At 45.9% G+C, this 17,186-nt stretch overlaps 1 protein-coding gene across 1 annotated transcript in view; it reads right to left on the reverse strand.

The window, feature by feature from the left end:
- Positions 1-724: 724 nt before the first annotated feature.
- Positions 725-17,186, reverse strand: part of trrap (transformation/transcription domain-associated protein) — a 78,337-nt gene continuing 61,875 nt past the window's right edge. Inside the window, 9 exon segments of the mRNA XM_065002508.1 lie at positions 725-2,528; positions 3,471-3,665; positions 6,660-6,863; positions 7,011-7,195; positions 9,647-9,864; positions 9,962-10,187; positions 13,633-13,894; positions 15,001-15,200; positions 15,589-15,679. Of these exon segments, the coding sequence (XP_064858580.1) occupies positions 2,244-2,528; positions 3,471-3,665; positions 6,660-6,863; positions 7,011-7,195; positions 9,647-9,864; positions 9,962-10,187; positions 13,633-13,894; positions 15,001-15,200; positions 15,589-15,679 (1,866 nt within the window). The 3' untranslated portion in view covers positions 725-2,243.

The following is a 17,186-nucleotide window of genomic DNA, read 5'->3' on the forward strand; positions in this document are numbered from 1 at the left end:
TCTTGCTTCAGGCCCACTTGTTTTTAACCTGCCAAACAGATTGCCATAAAGTATCATTGTTAAATGCAGGTTGGTAGTCTGAAACAATAAAAGGGGACAGTGAACTGCGAGAGAGAGATGGGAGAGAGCTGCAACAGAGAGAAGTTGGATGACAAGAGAGTGAGATTAAGTGAGAGAAAGAGACATTTACAGTATTAAAGACATGGTTTATGAGTGTGGAGAGCAGGCTGACAGTATAACTCAGCGTAGGCCAGACCATACTGAGATATATGGACATGGATAAATCAGTCGCCAGGGGAGAGGCGGAGGCTGACCACACCTCAGTAGTCTTCCCCTGGAATTCCATGGCAGGGAGGAGGGGGGGGCAGACACTGAGGAACAAAAAAAAGGCAAACAAGGTTATTATTCTGCCTCCACATAGCCCTCAGCCAAAACAGGGATTTACTTGAAACTGCAGACCAGCTAAATGTAGTGCTTTTCATTTTTCAGTTATTTAGAATAGAAAAAAACAAAAACATTGTCCAAGTGTGGCACAATTGATTTATCTCCCTTTGTGCCAAGCATGATGTGTGCAATGTGAGAGGTAGCGACTGCAATGTAAGACAAGGTCTTTTTTTCCCTGAAAGAAGTGTAATTTCATCAACTCTATTGTAACTGAATGGGTATGAGATGCACTGTGAAATTGAATGGCGACACACAAACAAGGGTCTCCAGAAAATGGAAATTATTTAAAAGAGCATTTTATTAAAACAAAATGCATATTTACAAGGCAGGAGGTAACAATCCTTCAGTTGGTCGAAAAGCACTGTACCTTTACAAAACATGGGGGATAACGCATACAAAAAACATGTCAGTGTAGCCCATATAGGCTACTACAGAGATGCTGTATGTATAGATACTGCTTACGGAGTACAGTCTTGAACCTGAACGCTTGAGTGCAAGACAGTTGTGCTAAAGGGAATTCAATCAGCGTAAAAAAAAAATATCCTCATCTAGACTTCTGACAGCTGCAATAGAACGAAAACCTAAAGAAAAATGGCTTTTGAGTAGCTCGGACATTGTACAGTACACACACTCCAGGCAGTGAAAAGGAATGTCACAGCATAATTATTCACAAGAGCATTATATTCTACATTTTTTAGGGATATAAAAAAAATGTCAAACACATAATTTGGTATTTAAATAATAATACAAACTCAAAAAGAAGGACTTAGAATATGTTTAACATTGCGTTGATTCACTGGAGTCAACTTGTAAACTTAGAAAAGACTCGTTGAGACTATTACAACGTCAACTGAAAATCATATGACCTCTACACAAAATGAGCATTATAAAACAGTACTGTACTTTCTCCAATACTCCCTGGACTGTTCCATTTTCATGGAGGGATGATATACACAACACACAGTAAGTCAAGTACAGAGAGAGGCGATGCAGAATAAACATGTGTCAGACTACGTTTGGTTCGAGTGCCTTAGTTTCTCCATCATAGTGAGTTTCCTGATTAGCCTGGTTAAACAAGACTGAACGTGTCCAGACTGGTTTTACCAGGCTATTTCCTGATAACATGGGTACCTGACTGGTTCTGCAGCACTCAACTTCGCTACATCGTTCCCTTGCTTTGTTTGCTTGCTACAGTAAATCGCTGCATCCTTTCAACTTGAGACCAGGAAGCCCTCTTCAAAAATAATACCCGACAGAACCATTTCTACATGACAAAAGCATTTTCTTCACTTCCAGTTTACATCTTATGATTTCCTCTTTTCTGTGGCTCAAAAGTGAAAGGCGCCTGTCACGCTATTCAGTGGCCAATGATGACATCTTATGGTTGTGTGAGCAGCATAAGCAATAAGGCCCGAGGGGGTGTGGTATATGGCCAAAATACCACAGCTAGGGCAGTTCTTAGGCATGACGCAACGAGGCGTGCTTGGATACAGCCCTTAGCCCCGGTTCAGTATATTGGACATACGCCACCAACCCCCGGAGGTGCCTTATTACTATTATAAACTGGTCACCAACATAATTAGGCCAGTAAAAATAAATATTTTGTCATACCCGTGGTATAAGGTCTGATATACCACGGCTGTCTGTCAATCAGCATCCAGGGTTCGAACCACCCTGTTTATAATGTGCATTAGAACCCCCTCATTTCATAGGTTTTATCATGTCCATTGTCTTCTTAATCTTTCCCCCCTCTCTTCTCCCCCTCACAACCAGGGCTGCCAGGCATCTCCTCTCCCCCCTTATAGCCAGGGGTGCCAGGCAGGGTCCATGCGACAGAGGTTGTCCAGGCTGTTGGCAGCAGCCACCAGGGTGTTGACCTTTGACTCCCCTCCCTCGAACTGGGCCAGGTTGTGGAGCCTGGTCATGATGGCAGTCACAGCCTTCTGCACCAGGGACACTAGCTGCTGGGAGTCCATGTTCTCAGGCTGGCCTGCTGGGGACAGGGGCATGGACGTGTCCTCCTGGGTCTTCTTGTGCCACGCGATGATCTCGTCACGGAGCACCGCCTTCAGGATGCCATCCACCTAGTGGGGGAGAAGGAGAGGAGAGAACAGAGAATGATGGAGAGCAGCCAAATGCATCCTGCACTCTAGCAAGACTATTTATGGGAAGCAAACTATGAATTGATACTAATTCAGGAACCATGAGATACTGTGAAACCACTGTGTATTGTTAACTCACCATGTTGGGTAGGGCTAGACACAGCAGCCATATAAACTATACAGAGACCACAATACTAGCTAACCACCTAGCTGCGTACTCGGCCTTCTCCACTCATTGTGCACACTTTATGGTGTGTTGAGGGCCTGCTTGTCAGAACAACCGTCTCCTCTCCCAGTAAGTATGTGTAACCACCGCTCCGCCCCCCCACCAAAGAAAGCAGTGGCCTCTGGGATACATCTCCAGCTCTGTGTGTGTGTGTGTGTGTGTGTGTATTTCTAGCTCTCTGCACGCCCTCCATCCAAAAGCCCCGTCTTCAACATCCCAGTTTGTTCACCTCCTGAAGGAAGCAGCCCCTCTCTGGCTGTAGCTACAGGATGAAGCTATACATAGACATATAGCTGCCTGCCTGATGCCCTATCATTACAGGACCAACTTAGATATACAGCCCTCCTCCTGCCACAGCTGGGACTGAGGCTGAGAGGCTGTTGTTTTTGTTTTGATACGCCTCAGTGAATTTCCCTCCAAGTTTACATTTGTGGGATGTAAAATACCCACACAGAATAACATCCATCAAGAATTATAGTGTCTAAATTAAGACAAGAATTGAACTTAATTCAAGTGTATGGTTCTACCAGTGAGTTCTACGTGGTGCACAGTAGTGGTCTACCAATGTAAAGGATAATTCTCACCAACCATGACTTCAATTTAAACTGTAATATGCCGATTCATTATTTTTGTCCAAGAAACATAGCTAACAAATCATGAAAGTAATTTGCTGTTGTACAACAGGTGTGTGTGCTTACCTTGAAGTTTGGTTGAGCAAAGCAGCGTGCCACAGCGATCATGGAGGCGGTGAGGGGGCCAGAGACGCCGATGGTGGTCAGGAACTCTGAGATGTTGGGCGTCAGACGGAAGGGCACAGGCCGGTTGGCGTCCAGATCACCAGTGGCATCGTTGATGTCGAAGCGGAAGTAAGACACATTCAGCTTCCCCGTGTCCTGTTGGAGGAGAGAAGTATAATGGTTAGGATCAGTGTGTGTGTGTGTCTCTCTACACTTCCTGATATTGCCTCATACAGTGCATTTGTAAACTTTTTCCACATTTAGTTAATTACAGCCTTATTCTAAAATGGATTAAATTAAAAATGTTCCTCGTCAATCTACACACAATACTCAATGACAAAGCAAAAAAAAACAGATTTAGCATCATGCTGTGGGGATGTTTTTCAGCAACAGGGACTGGGAACCTTGTCAGAATCGAGGGAAAGATTAATTGAGCAAAGTCTTTGATGAAAACCTGCTCCAGAGCGCTCAGGACCTCAGGTGTACCTTCGCCCCAGTCTAACAGGACAACAACCCTAAGCACACAGGCAAGACAATGCAGAAGTGGCTTCGGGACATATCTATGAATGTCCTTGAGTGGCCCAGCCAGATCCCAGACTTGAACATGATCAAACATCTCTAGAGAGACCTAAAAATAGCTGTGCAGCAACGCTCCCCATCAAACCTGACAGAGCTTAAGCAGATCTGCAGAGAAACTCCCCAAATACAGGTGTGCCAAGCTTGTAGCGTCATACCCAAGAAGACTCAAGACTGTAATCGCTAACAAAGGTGCGTCAACAAAGTACAGAGTAAAGGTTCTGAATACTGATGTAAAATGTGATATTTCAACAACAAAAACATTTGCAAATGTCTAAAAACCTGTTTTTTCTTTGTCATTGTGGGGTATTGTGTGTAGATTGATGTGGGGACCACGACAATTTCATCCATTTTAGAATAAGGCTAACAAAATGTGCAAAAAGTCAAGGGGTCTGAAAACTTTCTGAATGCACTGTAGATTCCAGTCTGGATTCCACCGTGTACAATCACTAAGACAAGTCATCTATAAACATTCTCCTGAGGTATTCTCTATGGACATGTTTCTCCTGTATAGAACCCATGGACAGGATACAGCTGCCTTCCAGTAAAGTGTTTAACTACAAAATGGCTGCTTTTATTGATCTGCCGTAGACAGAGCACCATAAAACAACATATCACCCCAAGCACATCCATAATCCCTCCATCCCTCTTTCTCTGTCGAGTTAAGTATATACAGCAGGACTTTGTCTTTAAGCCTGCGTTTGTGTAAAGAGGGACCCGTATGAAGAGCAAAGAGCATTCTGGGAAGATAAGCTGTTTATGGGAGAAAGTGAGTGTGCTTATGACAGCTTTATGGCAAAAGCATTTCATTTGAGTTTTTTTCCCCCAACAGGGTTAGACGCTAGACCCCCGGAGGATCAGAGAAGCTCAGAGAGAAACTTCTCTGGCTCCGGACTGAGGCAGGGTCCTGAATAATAACACATTAACAGGTGACTGCTAATCCACTTTGACGCTGTATCAATAGACTGAGTCAACAATACGAGGGAGGTGACATTACAATCCATACTCTGAGGATGGGGGCAGGCAGAGGCCAAACCATCTCAATGCACTATGTTAGAAAAGCTGACTATTCTAGGGGTAAAATATGGGGTTATTGTGGTGTTTATTGGGGCTAGGCTCGTGGTTACACATGTCAGTAATGTCCTTGATATGCTGGTGTCAGTGTGCGTGGATGCGCGTGTGTGCGTGCGTGTAATCCTGCCTGTGGCTAATGGGATCTATGGCGTGGAACAGGCAGAGAGGGGGCTTAATGCGTCCGCTTAGCTGCCCAGTGAAACGCCTGTCAGCAGATCATAGAAGAGGAGAGGGGAAAGGAGAGGAGGCTGTCCGTCTGTTCCACACAATCATCTTTAATAATGACTTTCAGAGATATACGCTCTGCCCGCCGAAAGGACCGTGCGTGCGTGTGTGTGTACCACTGCTCTGGTGCGACACACACTCTGGGCTCTTTATATTGAATGGTCTCTGATAGCAGAGCAAAGAGTCGGAATAAGACTGACTGTCAAAACAGCATCGTCCCATAGAGGCTCACTGACTGACAGGGCTGCATTGATGTCATAGAGAGGAAGTCATGCATATTACCAGTCAGAGCGATGCACATCTCTAATGAATCTAAGGAGGAACATCTCCATACTGAATTAGTCTCCTTGACATGAATCATCCTTTGACAGACTGCTTCAAATTCCCTTCGCCACGTGCCCTTGGCTGGGTTAGGTGTGTGTGTGCACGCTTTTATGAGTGTGAGTATGCGTTTATCCGTGTGTTAGGGTTGGGCGGTAAACCATATTTTACTATATACCGGGTGAAATGAACGGACCAGTTTAAATTTTTTTGACTTTTCCTTCCATAACGGTATTTCAATGTTTGGTTTGTAAAAATGTGATATGAAACTCCGGCGAATGTAATGTCCATTTTTATGGTTAGCGGTTTGCTTCTCGAGTCGTCTTTCTCCCTCTCCTGCTGTATACCCTGCCCTGCCCTTGTCACTCAATGGAGAGCAGTTGCTCAATCACAGAATCTTTTAAATCAGAGAGGACTAGGCGAAGCATGAATGTTCGCTAGCTACATAAGGTAAGAAAACATGTAATGTAACATCGAATTAGGGTCCCCTGGAAACACTGACCAACACTTTGCTTCCTACCCTCTCAATAATTCCTCCCTGGCTTATTCATTCGTTGTCATGTCAAAACAATGTATCAAGGCGCTGCCCACTACATATAAACTATAGTTTATCATTATATTTCTATGACTCCAACAGTTCACCAATTAACTAGGCCTAGGTTTTTTGCCAATATCATGCAGCCCTGTGTGGCAGTGTGGAAATGAAGTTGGATTGAACAGTATAAAACAATCAGAATGGAGAAAGACCCATTGAAATAATTTAAAATGTATGCGTTGCCACCCTGGGGTCATGAACTACCCATAAAGCATATTCAGAGCTCTTATTATTAAAAGGCATAAAATACCATCAAGATTTGAAAAATCGTGATATGATGTCACCAAGCCCTAGTGTGTGTGCATGCACATGTCTGTATGTCCAGGTGTGTGTGTGTGTGCTCGTCGCTCTCCCCCTACCTGTGCTATCTGCAGCATCTCAGGGTTGAGGCGGTTGAGGTGTAACATGAATTCAGCCAGGCCGATGAGAGACAGCTGGATGGTGAACATCTTTCTGAAGGTCCAGTAGTCTGTAGCATTGGGGAAGGTGTGTAACGCCCACTCCCTCAGCATGCTGCGAGGTACCATGTTCCCCTGCACCTCCTTCAGAATGTCACGCAGCACCTGGTGGAGACAGGGGAGGTTAGAGTCAGAGGGAGTGTGTCTGTGTGTTCCAGACAGTACCTGGTGGCTGGCCAGTGTGCCACTGGTCTGTACAGTAGCCAGACGGTCGTTGTATGTGTGTCTCCATGCGTATGTTCCAGACAGTACCTGGTGGCTGGCCTGTGTGCCTCTAGCCTGTACAGTAGCCAGGCGGTCGTAGTAGCGTGAGATGGGGTTGTCATGCTCAATGCCTTTCTTGGCACAGCGTTGCTTATAGATCTCCACCAGAGACAGAGATGATGGGTTGTCCTCTACCAGACGCATCTGAGGAGACACAGCTACCACCCTGGGGACTGGAGAGATAGGAAGGGGGAGAGTAAGCACAATTTAATAACATGGTAAACTGATTACACACATCCATACACTGTATACAACCTAACCTTGGAGGACGAGAGAGGGAGAGAGAAAGCCACCTCAATACAACATTGCAATACTAACTAAACATCTACATTTTCCAAGGCAAAACAAGCCACCTTCATTTCAATACACTGTGTAAAGTAAACTAGTACACCCAACACTGCACAACAGGTCTACATATCTGACCTAAGATGTGTCAACACAAGAGGTAACACTAGGGTTACTAGAGGTTCAGAGGACAGAACCTGGAATGTAAATCACACCCACGGAAACATTTACATAACATGGTAAACCACCAACCGAACACATTTCACTTAGAGGGAATGAGTAGAGGGACCACAGAAGTCCACATTCCCTCTTAAACAACCCAATCAGTCGCTGAGAGGGAGAGTGGGCAAACATCTGGATGGGAGGAAAACTGGGGGAGGACAGGAAAGGAAATTGTGTATACAATGGGATTGTGAGAGAGAGCGAGCGAGTCTCTCCCATCCCCCTCTAATGTATAACCCATCTATCTAATTTACAATGAGTGTACCAAACATTAAGAACACCTGCTCTTTCCATGACAGACTGACGAGGTAAAAGCTATTATCCCTTATTGAAGTCACTTGTTAAATCCACTTCAGTGTAGATGAAGGGGAGGATTTTTAAGGCTTGAGACATGAATTGTGCATGTGTGCCATTCAGAGGTTGAGTGGGCAAGACAAGTTTTAAGTGCCTTTGAACGGGGCATGGTAGTAGGTGCCAGGCGCATAGGTTTGAGTGTGTTGAGAACTGCAACGCTATTGGGTATTTCACACGCAACAGTTTCCCTTGTTTAACAAGAATGGTCCACCACCCAAAGAACATCCAGCCAACTTGACACAACTGTGGGAAGCATTGGAGTCAACATGGGCCAGTAGCCCTGTGGAATGCTTTCGACACCTTGTAGAGTCCATGCCCCAATGAACTGACGCTGTTCTGATGGCAAAAGGGGTTGTGCAACTCAATATTGGGAAGGTGTTCCTAAAGTTTTGTATACTCAGTCTCTCCAATCTCTCTCTAAATGTCTATCCCCTCTCTTCAGATCAGATGAAAGGAAAGACATGAGCCCTCTTATTCTATTTTGAAATGCACTTCTTTAGGTCATCAGACCAGAAGAATGTAGCCCCCCCCATGAGGATGCCCTTGACCTCTGACCTGGAAGTGGTTCACCATAATACTGATAAATCAATCACAGAAAGGCAATTTAGATTCAATCTCCCAGCCAGCCTCCCGTGGGAATAACCTTGCATCTTATTTCATTCACTCACTGACATTCTCTGCCCTGACACATGTCGACAATTCACCTCAATTTCATTTCTCCCATTCCTCTCTCCTCTGCCATATTTTTCTTTAAATAAAACGACATGTACAGTACAACTAAAGAGGTTGCTAGGATTTAAACATCACCCGCCTGCCTTATCGGACTGTATAGACATGCCCTTGGAAAAACACTTTAGACTGAGATACACTTGACATTTCTACTCGCTCCTTGAATTCTCTATTCCTGGGTTGAGAGCCCAAGATACACAGAGAGGAGATTTTAGACTGCCTGTCAAAAAAACTGGCCTGCCAAGAAGAGAATGAGAGAAACAGACCCGTAGAATGATATGAAAGAGCAGAGTCAGAGAGGAAAGGGAAGGAGAGACCAGACAGACCTGTAGAATGATATATGAAAGAGCAGAGTCAGAGAGGAAAGGGAAGGAGAGACCAGACAGACCTATAGAATGATATATGAAAGAGGAGAGTCAGAGAGGAAAGGGAAGGAGAGACCAGACAGACCTGTAGAATGATATATGAAAGAGGAGAGTCAGAGAGGAAAGGGAATGAGAGACCAGACAGACCTGTAGAATGATATATGAAAGAGCAGAGGACAGAGAAGGAGACCAGACAGACATAAAACAATAGTCCAGAGAGTTGTCCCAGGAATAATGTGTCTCTTGGTGGTCTGAGACTAGAGACGGTGGAGAGAGCTAGCCCAGTGTGTGTCATACCAGTAAAGAAGAGGTGTCTCTTGATGGTCTGAGACTAGAGACTGTGGAGAGAGCTAGCCCAGTGTGTGTCATACCAGTAAAGAAGAGGTGTCTCTTGATGGTCTGAGACTAGAGACGGTGGAGAGAGCTAGCCCAGTGTGTGTCATACCAGTAAAGAAGAGGTGTCTCTTGATGGTCTGAGACTAGAGACGGTGGAGAGAGCTAGCCCAGTGTGTGTGTCATACCAGTAAAGAAGAGGTGTCTCTTGATGGTCTGAGACTAGAGACGGTGGAGAGAGCTAGCCCAGTGTGTGTCATACCAGTAAAGAAGAGGTGTCTCTTGATGGTCTGAGACTAGAGACGGTGGAGAGAGCTAACCCAGTGTGTGTCATACCAGTAAAGAAGAGGTGTCTCTTGGTGGTCTCCTTCCTCTTCTCCAGACAGGGGTTGAGCAGCCTCAGTAGCTGCAGGACCCTCTCCTCCCTGCGGGACTCAGTCAGACAGGCATCGTTCATCACCAGGTAGGGGTAGATCTTCCCATTGTGACCTCTGATGTAGAGACGTCGTGCTGCCGTGTTGTGTTTCTGGACTATCTCCACTCTGGGCATGAACCTGAAGAAAACGCGATACACAGTTAGTACCTGGAGGTAATGGATGTGTAACACTTGTGTGTGCAAATACTTTCTATATAAACGTGCACCCTCCTCACCGTGCGATCTTGATGTAATAGTGTGTGGGTTTGGGCATGAGGAACTCCCCAGGGATCTCCACCTCGGCGGTCTGGGCTGAGAAGTTGCTAAGGAAGCGGCACTTCTCCTCGATCAGGAAGAACTTGGGCAGCTGCTTGGTCTTGGCCTCCAGGATCTTGATCCACTTCTTGAGCTTAGAGATGAGGTTGTGGAGTTTCATGGAGCCAGGCACGCTGAAGTCAAAGTCTGCATGGAGACAGATGACCAGCAGGAGGTTATTATTAAGTGGAGGTAGACAACCTGTTAGATTAGAAGGAAGCCAACACAAAAGCCTAGACTGACAACTATGAAATTCAAAGTTTGTGTTCAAATGGTTTATCTATTAAGGGTCAAAGAGAAATCAAAAATGGTCAGATTGACAGATGGAAATAAGGCAATAAGATAAATTACCAATGGCAGCAAAGCTGAGACTGAAAAGAACCAATGCGTAAGAGGCAGAAATAAGCGCTTCGTTGCCATATCAACCAAAGTGCTGTACGTTTTCCACCCAGTCCCCCATGGAGCTAGTCTACTGATACAATCACAAGGGTTTACATTTCATATTCAAGACACAACTGACATTGTGCATATTCTTGGGAGGGAACGGTAGAACAAAAGGTGCAAGCAGAAAGGGAGCCACGGTGATGGCCCCAGGACATCTTTATCAAACAGGTACAAACCTGCTCCATTATTACAAGCCTGGTGTGCTCTGCTTGTTGTAATGAAACCATGAAAGTGTATCAGAGAATGAAAGGCCTTGCCATTTCAAACCTCTTTCGGAGTGAACTCTTACACTTTAAATAAACTTTTTTTTTTTTTTAAATCCAATGTTCCTTCGTAGCATCCATTTTACCTGCCTGCTGTTTGCTATCCTAGGGGAAACGGTGAATTAGGCTAGTCTTATTGAATTGCCAATGATTCAGAAGCATAAAAGTACATATAACCTACAAATAGAATACATGAACTGTGGCTGTCTTCATTTTACAAGAATTCATTACCATCTCAATTGTTTTATGATGTAAAAATAGGAAATAATAGGAGAGCTGAAAATATAACACATTTTGACACATTGAGCTTGGCCATATAGTAGAAACTGAGTCAGAGCAGAAGGAGGGCTATTTCAGCTCCTCTTTTCACTGACCGCTGATCAGTCATCTCATGCTTCTGTGAACAACAAGCCCCCTTCTCTCTGATCCATAGTCTCCTAAAACAGCTACCTTCTCCCTGACCGGAGACTGGAACACTAGGAGGCATGTAACTCTCCCTCTTTCACTGCCCTCTCCCTGCTCCCCCCCCCCCCCCCTCATACCCAGAGAACCACAGTGGTCGGTGGTCCGTCTCTATAAATAGCCCCTAGACTTTATCGCAGCAGCAGGAAGTCTCAGGTGAGTTATACTCAGTGGTTTGTTCAGCAATAGATGTAACGGCTGGATGGCCACTGGTTGGCTGTCTGGACCTCAGAGCCAATCAGTCTCATACAACAACAGCGGTGCAGAAGGCTACTGGTGTTATTGTGTGTTGAACTGCTATATTTGTTATTGATAAAAATAGAAAATGTTTAGAGTCCGGTAGATTCAGTGCAGGGAGACTTATTCCTGTATGTTCACCTGCACAACCCATCAGACAAAATAAGAAAATCCTATCAGAGTGTTTCTCATAGCCAAGTAAAATGTCCTTTTACAGAAGTTATTTCAGTGTGAAAATTGTTTGAAAAACTCAAGAGCATTCACATGCCATGTGGCCAATGTACTGTAGTTTGAGAGCCTGACAGAGATAGGTGAAAATATTGTAGCTGAAAACATGCGCTGGCTGCTGTGAACAGTGAAGTTATTTAAAATATTTTTTTCCAGGGATCTGACAAGCAGAGAGCTTTGGAGTGAATCCATTTAGAAAACAGTACCTCGTGCAAAGAGCATTCCCCATAATTGGATTTGAATGCCCCCCCCCCCCCCCCCCAGTCCCCTCTGACTAATGTTATGTGTGCGCACATAAACACAGATTTTCCGGCCCACAAACCCAGGGAAAGCGAGGGAGGGAGCGGGTAACACAGCGAGGTTGGCTGCTCGGCAGCAGCAGAAGTGCGGGGCTGTAAACCCTGTTTGTTCCGCTCCGGAGGCTTGTCGGGTTTCTCTGCGGCGCTCGGTTGGCGTGGGTACAGCTGGGGAGCGACGGCAGGCACCCTGTGAGTCGGAGCTCCGGTGACGCCTGGCCGAGCCAACACAGCTGGCACCCAGTACCCACACATCTGGTAACATGAATGAATGCCACACGCTCCCCTTCTACCGCTTTCCATCTCTCTCATAGGCTCGTGTTCCTAATTTTCAATTTCTCCATTACTCAATTATCTTTCCCTCTTTTGTATTTTATTTTCATTCTCTCGCTCTCTATTCTCTGGCCCTCTCTTCCTCTCCCTGCCCAGTCAACATGCAGTACCGTAACCAGACACATTAGCCCAGCTAGCCTCTCTCCCTCTCCCTGCCCAGTCAACATGCAGTACCGTAGCCAGACACATTAGCTCAGCTAGCCTCTCCAGTCTGGTGGAGGGGAAAACAGAAGTGGAAAAGAGGGGGAACAGAGGGAGGCCAGGGAATGAGCAGCTCTGTGTGTGTGTACTCAGTCATACAGTGTTGAGAAGAGAGCCAGAGGAGAGGAGGGAGAGTTGTGTGGATACAGGGAAGGAGCTGGAGGTTGCAGCAGAGATTCTTAGTTTAAACCAGTGGCCAGGGAACTGAACTGTGGTTAAACCTGGGGGTTAACGTACTATTTCCAAAAAATAAGAATTTGTTTTTTTAGAAATGTCTCTACGTGGGCCAGTCTGCACCTGTCTGTCTATTGCATTCCTAAGTAGAATATAAATAAATACTCAGGAGGATGAGGGTCTGTCTCATGGGTCGCTGACTAACATGCACATACACATGCATACGAGAGATAAACGGAGCGCTTCATGATTCAAATTAACTTCTGCATAACTGTTTCCAAGGTATTGTTATGAAACAGTATGTGGTAGGCTGATGATTTGAGTTACAACAGTTGCTGAGGTCAAATACAAAGGCCACAATAAAAAATGTCTGCAGTTTTTCAATAGTTTCTCTTACTGCTATTAAACATCCTTCAGTTCAAACTGAACTCTCATTGGAGCTGCAGTACCAGTAAGCACCGTTTTGATCTTCTCCACATGCTGTGCCTGTATGTACCCAAATGACCGCTAAACAGGCCTGGAGGGCAAGTCAGTGGGTTGGATTAGCAGAGCTGTGTAATGCCTGTGTAATCAACACCCCAAACCAGCACAGCAAACACGCACACACATACGTCAGCCCTCCATTAAATCAAATCATCTGGTTCAGAAGCCCCAATTACGTTCCGGAACACCACTGTTCTGTTGTTTCTGCCTGGTGAAAAATAACCCTGGCCTACTGATGCACACAGAGCGTGGCTACATCTGGCAGCTTGGTTATGTCTGGCTATGAGCACTGCATAAGGAATAGGGGGTGATTTGAGATTTACCTCTACACTCCTATGGGTCAACACTGTTAGTAAGATTCCAAAAGTGAGTTATATATATATATATAGTTTCTTAAAAATAAAATCAATAATAGGGAAATAATTAACCTAGCAGAAGTAACAAACTACATGAGGTTAGAGCAGTGTGTACCTGTGGTGAACTGTCCCTTCATCTTCTGGAAGACCGGGTCCTGAGCAGTGGCCTGGGCTCGGCGGGCGAGCGACTCGGACGCCGCGCTGGAGAACATGGTGGAAACGTTGGAGACGTTCTCCAGCCCCACGCCAAAAGTGCTCACCAGCTTCTTGACGAAGTTCAGCGTGTGTGGCGTGATCTTGGCGTCCGACACGGCACCGCTCTTCTCGAACGCCACCGAGTAGCACTTAAACAGACCCTGCTGGAGCTGTCTCAGGACCTGGATGGGAAGGGGGGAGGAAGATATTGATCATGAACATGTATAATAAACATGTATAATACACTGTTACCCTAAAAATGCTGATAGTGAGCAAAATATGCCACCCACAAGCTCACCATACCCCCCTAATCCACCAACCCTCCCTCCTTTTCCAATAGTCCCCCACCCTACTGAAAACTCCTCTCCCCAGGCAGGTGTATCCAGGTGAGGTTGTTCCCACGGTGTTCCTCTGTCCAGGTTTAACCAATGGAACGGACTGCAGCGCTGTGCCTTCTGTGAGCCCCGAGCACAGACACTACTACCCCCCTCTCCCACGCAGCATGGCTAAAGCACTTTGCAGCACCGGCGAGTTGCATTTGGAAGCTTGTATTATGTCAGCGCTCTCCCGGTTTATAGAAACCAGTCAAGGTTTCTATAGGGGGGGTAGGATATAGTGTTCTAAATGAGGGAGTGATTCCAGAGGTGGGTGCTGAAAGTGTTTCAGGAAAAATAAGTTAATCCTCTGTGTAAATGTTGCGTTCACTGACAGTCACTTCCATTTTCCAGTCTGTAAGCTCGCTGTGTTGGAGGTTGGATGGAAAAGTCGCAGTTTAGCTTTGCCATGTCAGAAACATGACAGAGCCCTTCCTTCAACAGGGCTTCAGACTACTCAGGTAGAGCGGAGCACAGGACTGAACAGAGGTGGCTAATGGTAGTATTGGGAAATAGGAGAACAGATGAGTGCCTGGGTGTGTAGGAGGACAGGGAATGGGCAGCTCTGTGTACTCAGTCATACAGCATTGACAAGAGAGCCAGAGGAGAGAAGAGAGAGTTGTGTGGATACAGGGTAGGAGTTGGAGGTTGATGCAGAGTTCTCTTGTTTAAACCAGTGGCCAGGGAACTGAACAGTGGTTAAACCTGGGGGTTAACATACTATTTCTAAAAAAATAAGAATTTGTTTAGAAATGTCTCTACGGGGGGCCAGTCTGCACCGGTATTTCCGTTGCATTCCTAAGTAGAATATAAATAAATACTCAGGAGGATGAAGGATTCATGGGTCGCTGACTAACACAGTCCTCTAACACACACACACCCTCTCACCACCATCCCAGGTGACCCTGCCTCACCTCTTCGTGCCAGTTCTCTCTGAACCAGACCATCTGGTCCACAATGCCCTCCAGAGAGGAGAGCAGGGTGGGGTGCAGCTCTCGCTGCATGTGCATGATCCTGCTGCAGCGCCACATAGGGGCCGTGGCCCTGATGGGGCCCGGGTCAGACGCCGAGTGGGTCTGGGCCCCCACCGAACTGGGCTGCTGCTGGCCCGAGTCTAGAGAGGAGAAAGAGGTGGGGAGAGAGAAAAACGAGGTGTGAAGACAGTGGAGGCAGAATCGAGGGGTAGTGATGTGAGAAAGATGAGAGAGAAGAGAAAAGGAGAGAGAGTGTAGATAAAAGAAAAGGCATTAGGAAGCAAAAAGACAATGAGTTCTAAAATGCACTTCAAAGCCTGCAAAACAAAGTCATAGCTTTGTTTGATAAACGCTTTTCTTTAAGAAGTCAGTGAGCTAGAACACTCACTGTATCTACAAGGTGAATACATAAATACGCTACTCAACAGTAGCGCCGCTTTTAAACGCAGTCATACCCTTCGTGTCCAAAAGGGGACATATCACCTTTAATGTTCAAACCGTGGTGAAATCGGCACACACACAACTTACCGCTCTTGTAGCGTTCCCTCTGCTCGATCTTGAGCGTCAGGTAGAGGGTGCGGATGGGGAAGTAGACTGCCTGGGGGTACACTCGTCCCACCTAGCAGACAGCAGGGGGGGGGGTCAGATTACCATTCAAAGAAGAAGCTACCCTCGGAGATCTCATTGCACACAGGAGAGGAGTGTACGCTGCAGAGAATCCCAAAGAATATCCAACATTGATACCCTACAAGCAGCTCTGTAATGTGTAATGGAGATATGAAACCCTGGAGGGTATTTCAGGTTCCAACAACTCTGTGGCTAAATGTAGAGGGTTGCCTTGGCCTAGACTGCTAGACTGACCTAAGTTCAGCGGCATCAACTTTATCCGCAAACTAACTATACACTCCATAATCTACATTTCTACAGACGTCATCAAGACACCTCAGAAAACCAAACACGATTTGACACAAACAATCCAGGGAATAAACAGGATGGATGTAAGTGTTTGACAGGTGGACGGCCATAGGTGTGAGCTCAGCACCTTTTGCTAGGTGGGAGCTAGAACGTCGATCAACTCAACACACGGGAGTTATGCACAGTGACAGTGAGGCCTTGATGACAGAGACAACAAGGTGGTTGAGCCCAGACCACAGCTCCTCTCAGGCCCCATTAGACTGACACCCTACACCCCTGTTCCCCTACCCTGCTGACAGAGGGGTGAGGAATAACCTGTAGGTGTAAAGAGACACCTCACTAACCCTGGCTCAGCCTCCCATTAACAGTACAGAGGAGCACAGAGGGAGGGCTATGCTGGGTGATGGAGAGGAGGATGGAGGGGGGTGGAGGGATGGATAGATAAGTGGCAGCTTAGCAGGGCATTAAAGATGAGGCAGAAGGAGAGAAAGGAGGAGGAGCGTAAGGAGAGATCAGGCTCTTAATGGGAGATGAAGGATGTTATATTTTGGAGGGGGATTAGATTTGCTGTAGGACTGTTAACGCTGTGATTCATCTCTCCTCTGCTCCTCAGGGTTAACCTTCATTAATATTTCACTGTCTGTTTTTAAAGCATCCCGCCGTGCGGCCGCCGCCCACAACACTAAATTATTCAGCGTCGCTAAGATAAAGGCTTCCATCCATTAAAAGGTGCTTTCCTGCTTTTCTCTTTTACAGACAGTCAACCTTTTACCCTTCACTCATCATATGGTGAGGAGGAAGGCAGACGGCGACAAAATGCTTCACCCATCCATTCCCCAAATACCAAACTGCAAAAGCCATTCATAAAGCTCTCCATGATCTCTCCATTACCTCAATAGGCTACAAAAAGGTTGAGAAACCCTGATTTAATAACTAAACAAACCATATTTATATCCCATTAAGCACATGATGTGGGCTTGTCTGACTCGCCTTAGAATAGAGTGTTTCCACTTCACGTGAGAGATGATCTATAAATCTCTTCGCTCCCTCTTCTCCCACCCTCGCTGTCTCTTCTCTCCCATTTCCCGCTCTACTGGGTGGATAAGGGGTGTTTGATGTAGCCAAATAGTCTTTGAAGTTCCCACCTCTCAATTGCTGGGAAATAATACTCCATTAACGGAAAGCAAATTAGTCCCTTACTTTATTTGTCA

Source organism: Oncorhynchus nerka, linkage group LG16 (genome assembly GCF_034236695.1).
Source record: "Oncorhynchus nerka isolate Pitt River linkage group LG16, Oner_Uvic_2.0, whole genome shotgun sequence".
In the NCBI taxonomy this organism is placed as follows: Eukaryota; Metazoa; Chordata; class Actinopteri; order Salmoniformes; family Salmonidae; genus Oncorhynchus; species Oncorhynchus nerka.